The 4,861-nt window shown below is 35.3% G+C and overlaps 1 protein-coding gene across 3 annotated transcripts; it reads left to right on the top strand.

The window, feature by feature from the left end:
* The first annotated feature begins 7 nt into the window (after positions 1-7).
* On the top strand, positions 8-4,855 carry LOC111389478 (probable isoprenylcysteine alpha-carbonyl methylesterase ICMEL2). Of its 3 annotated transcripts, XM_023014394.1 has the most exons (8): positions 11-478; positions 1,109-1,178; positions 1,253-1,333; positions 2,501-2,575; positions 3,031-3,132; positions 3,513-3,650; positions 3,784-3,849; positions 3,963-4,855. In XM_023014394.1, the coding sequence occupies exons 1-8, from the start codon at positions 385-387 to the stop codon at positions 4,201-4,203; spliced, it is 867 nt and encodes a 288-aa protein (XP_022870162.1). In that variant the 5' UTR covers positions 11-384; the 3' UTR covers positions 4,204-4,855. The 3 variants fall into 3 exon arrangements, with proteins under 3 accessions (XP_022870163.1, XP_022870164.1, XP_022870162.1); XM_023014395.1 differs by lacking the exon at positions 1,109-1,178 and having other exon boundaries at positions 8-478; XM_023014396.1 differs by lacking the exons at positions 1,109-1,178; positions 1,253-1,333 and having other exon boundaries at positions 8-478.
* Positions 4,856-4,861: the final 6 nt, after the last annotated feature.

Genomic DNA, 4,861 nt, shown 5'->3' with positions numbered 1-4,861 from the left:
TGAACAACACTCTCATCTTCATGTCCAATTGCAAAATCTAATTCCCTCATTTGAAAAGGATATCACTTAAACTGATCTTGAACATAAAATGCCTATAACAAATGTTCATTTGCTGATTCTTTAGATTTTTTGAGCGCATAATTCACAACAACTACAACAAGATGTTTGGCCTTGTTGCCAATAAAGCCTTTGGAAGGTGCAATAAAATCAAACTTTTTCAATTTTTACATCTATATCACACAATTCAAGATCGTGTAATCCAAATGTCAGGTATCATGGATTCCTTTGATCCCAAGTTTAAAATGGTCAAATAACTTAACAGTTGAAACATGCTCATTTTGTGTTATTGGTTTTTTCTCAATTTCAACCTTTACTTTTTCCTAAATGTTTCTTTTATTCAGGGTAGGCTACCGCTGGATTACACGACTTCTTGCCCTAGCTCTTTATGCCATGTTACTCATGCCTGGCTTTCTCCAAAGTGAGTTGAAGAATTGACTATCCCTTTTTTGGTACATGAAAACTTAGTGGTTATGCATATATAACTTGTTTAATATTTTAAATATGTATTATGTAGTGTGTTCACCATTTGTTATTAGGAGCAGGACACTAAAGAAAATTTGGTCCTTGTTAATGGTTGAAAGTTCAGAATGATTTCTAAATTTTTTATCACGTTTTTAGTCCATTGGAAACCAATGAACAAGTCATCTAAAAATGCACAATCCGTTCAGTGAACCCGAAGTGAAAGTGAGAAAAGTGCAATTGGATTAATTTTTCTGAAAAGAATCCATGAACAATCATGTAACTATGAGTAGAAAAACTAAACAACAATATTCGAAGGTAATTGTCCATTTCTTTTTTTCAATTTGTGGGTAGGGGTGGGGTGTATTGCTATTCTCATATTGTTATTATATTTTTCTGCTTCTTACCTTAAATGGATTTATCACTCCTCTAGACATATTTAACTAAAGTTATTTTATCTGTAATATTATACTTGCAGAATACATACGATCATTTTTTTTAGTATGCGTAGCTTGAATTCGATGCTTTTGTCCAAGATTCAGCTTCTTTATCTTGAACGATGAGATCTTTTATATTTGTTATTTGGTAGTTGCATTTCAATATTTCTTTTCAAGCCAAGTCCGCAGAAGTATTATTTATGGAGATCAACCAAGGAATAGGTAAATTTTGTGAGATTGAAGTCTTTGCCTTCATTTATGTCCAATGTTGATTATAATATAAAAGTACTTTCCAGGTTGGATTTATATTTACCATCAAATGAAGATGGCCTGAAACCTGTGGTGGCATTTGTAACTGGTGGGGCTTGGATTATTGGGTGAGTAAACTAGAGGTTATTACCTTTTTAACTTATCTTCATCCACCTATTTTTTAAGTTAGGGGTTTTAGAGGTGCCATTCTGCCAGCTTTCCTACCTCCCCTAAATTCAACCTCTGCCACTTCCAACATCATACACCGCTACCAACTGCCCTATCCATTTTCTATTTGTTATAAACATTATCTTGTGTATAAATATTTCTTTGAATTTGTTTACAGATAAATAAATTTATGTCCTTACACGTTATATTGGTTGAATTGGTGTGGTAGTGGCTGTTGCCTGTAAATTTATTCAATGACGTTGGTGTTTGGGAGATTAATTAAGTGGATACAAGGTATTTTGGTGTCAGTGCTGTCTGATACCTTTGGGGAGTAATGAGGAGACGGTGGGTGGTGGTGTCTGCTACTGTCAAGTTCTCCTGTGGTGTGAGGGTACTTTCAGTTTTGTGCGGGAGGAAGAATGAAGAAAAAAGAGGCAAGTAAATTGAGTGATAATGGTGGTAGAAGGCGATTGTGGTGTTGTTAAAGGGTGGATGCAGCATCTGATCCCATTGTCTTCTTGAAAATAAGATTAAATCCAAAATCTCGATTAAAAAAGGCCTTTGGAGAATTGTGATTTTGGCCATTTTCTAAGTTAAAATTTCAGAAACCTCAAAACCTTTGTTGTGGGCCTACTAAACATGTTCAATTAGGGAAATACTGGCCCACTTTGCTGGGCATCTTTATTTCAAATATCGGATTTCAGATGACTGAACAAACTAGCCCTTAGGCACTATGGGAGGGAACTCCATCTCTATAAGTTGAATTCCATCAATTTGAAAAATAGATATGACTTAACCAAATTGAGTTGGACAGTTCATTGTTGAAAGTCGAAATTCAACTCAGATACTATATTTCTGTTTTTTATGTTGAATGACAGTGCTGTGTTAGTTTTCTTCTCAAAATATCTGTTAAGTGGATTTTAAGTCACATGCTATCCAAAGGAATCAGTAGATTTTTTAAAGCTAGCTATTCCAATGCATAATTTATATCCTCTGTTGAAAATGTCATGCTATCCAAAGGAATCAGTAGATTTTTTTTAAGCTGGCTATTCCAATGCATAATTTATATCCTCTGTTGAAAAATGCTACTTGTGTCCTATTAAATCATGGTATAATCACGTTCACAGATACAAGGCATGGGGTTCTCTGCTAGGACTACAATTAGCTGAAAGAGATATCATAGTAGCATGTATTGATTACAGGTAACTGACTCAATCTTAACTTTATCATGTTTATTCTGATTCTTGGATTGAATGTACTTGCAATCATATTTTTTATAAGAAAAAGAGCCTATGCGAATTGGCCATATTGCCTAATTCCAGACAAATTACTAGATTTTCTTTCCCCACCACCCTGGAAAAGAACAATGCTATTCTTTAGAAATGTTTCGTCAAATAATATTGTGTTTCTCTTCCAGAAATGGATTGGTATGATTTATTTCAATTGATTCTTCTGTATTTCTTCTAAAAAAAACCACAACACACAACTATTATCATTTACACATGTTGGCCTTCCAAATTAACACAGGTATTGACCTGAGTTGCTAATACCGTCATATACATTGATAAATATTCTCTCTTTATCTCCTATGTGTACATATATTTAATTTTGATTGCCAATATTATCACCTGATTTATGCGTATCCATCTACTTGCAGAAATTTCCCACAGGGAACAATCAGCGATATGGTTAATGATGTTTCTCAAGGGATTGATTATATTTGCAACAATATTATTGAATATGGAGGTGATCCAAACAAGTGAGTAATTTATGTTTATTTCTTATTGAGCTCACTTCAAAACAGAAGCAATAATATCAGGATTTTCATGAAAGAGATCAAATGAGGGGAAATTGATTGAGATGTTATGTACAACTTAAGTGACCAAGTGTTTGTCAATAGTGGTGATGGATAGGGGATAAGGTCAGGAATAAAATAGATTTGTTGTTAAATAGAGAATCTGACCCTAGCTAAATAGAACAGAATGGAAAAAGGGGAATGATTTATTTTTTTGAGCCTAAACATCAAGTCTGGTTGACATGTCATACTCCTAAGCACAAAAGGGTTGGGGCCTGCTGAGTGCTGGTGAACTATGAATGATGCTTCTTGCTAAAACATGTATTCTGAAAACATTTCTGCAGGATTTATCTCATGGGTCAGTCAGCTGGTGCACATGTTTCTTCCTGTGCTCTTGTACAGCAGGCAATCAAAGAATCCAGAGGCGATAGCATTTCTTGGAGTGTCTCCCAGATAAAAGCTTATTTTGGTTTATCAGGGGGGTAAGCATAATATTTTCAGGATTTAAATTTTGTTTTCATCTTGTTGAGGAGCCAGTATCTCTGGTTCCACCATGATTGGGAAGTTAACTGTTCGACGGACTCCAATAATTTCCTAATCTATGAATATTGACAGGTACAATTTACCCAATCTGGTCGACCATTTCCATAATCGAGGCTTGTATCGCTCCATCTTCTTAAGGTATACAAGTTCTTTTCAATGTTAAGTCATTTAAATTCATAACTCATGGGTAAATTTTTGACAACCATGTTCTTTTGCTCCATTTTATTGATATCTTGATTTGTTATTTATAGTATAATGGAAGGAGAAAAATTACTGGAGCAATTTTCTCCTGAAGTTATTGTCCAGGATCCAAGTTCTGACAAGGCAGTTTCACTGCTGCCCCATATTGTCCTTTTCCATGGTACTACAGATAGTTCCATACCATCAGATGAAAGGTTTGCATTCCTTCTGAGAATGATGTTAATAAGCTGCCAATTGACTGAACACAAGATGCCTTGTCTTGTTGCAGTAAATGAATCTGTTGTTATCTAATTCCATGATTTATGAACCGCATGTGTCAATTTTTTCTACTACAGTTGAAAAATGTTTGCATGTTTTAACAAAATGGCATCATCTCTCACGTTCAATGGAGCTACTTATTGTATAAGATGCTAATAGCTTGGGCAATACCCAATATGTCTATCATCCTAGCAGTCCAACGTATGGGCTTTTTGTCGATCTTCATTTACTAGCCATGACATATGAATTTATTATGCTAGAATAATGATAGGGTTCAGCTGTATTAAGAAGGTAAGTAGCAGTGAAAAGGAAACTCTGTATTAATTTGAAGTTAACGGAATTACAAGAAATGGAAAAGATGAACATAAGCAGCGCCGTTCGAGAGGGCTGTGACTCTCCACACTGTGATTTCCTCACTTTATTATCTCATGCCTAACACTTTTATTCAGCCTCTATTTATAGTCTTTGTAACAGAATTTACTCACCTGTCCCTGCTATGCTAACAGAATTGGTTACTGCCCTCACTCTCCACTCTTCTTGTTTCTTCTAGAATAAGTATATTTAACCGGTGGCCTATCAATTACCCCCCCAATTCAGCCACCTTGTCCTCAAGGTGGAAGGAGGGAAATTGTTGGTTGATGAGATAGCCTGGTTCCCACGTAGCCTCCAGCGGAGATAAGCCCTTCCATTG

Source organism: Olea europaea, unplaced genomic scaffold, assembly GCF_002742605.1.
Source record: "Olea europaea var. sylvestris unplaced genomic scaffold, O_europaea_v1 scaffold5963, whole genome shotgun sequence".
NCBI lineage: Eukaryota > Viridiplantae > Streptophyta > Magnoliopsida > Lamiales > Oleaceae > Olea > Olea europaea.
The sequence above is the reverse complement of the archived record's forward strand: the minus strand, read 5'-3'. Positions and strand labels throughout refer to the sequence as shown.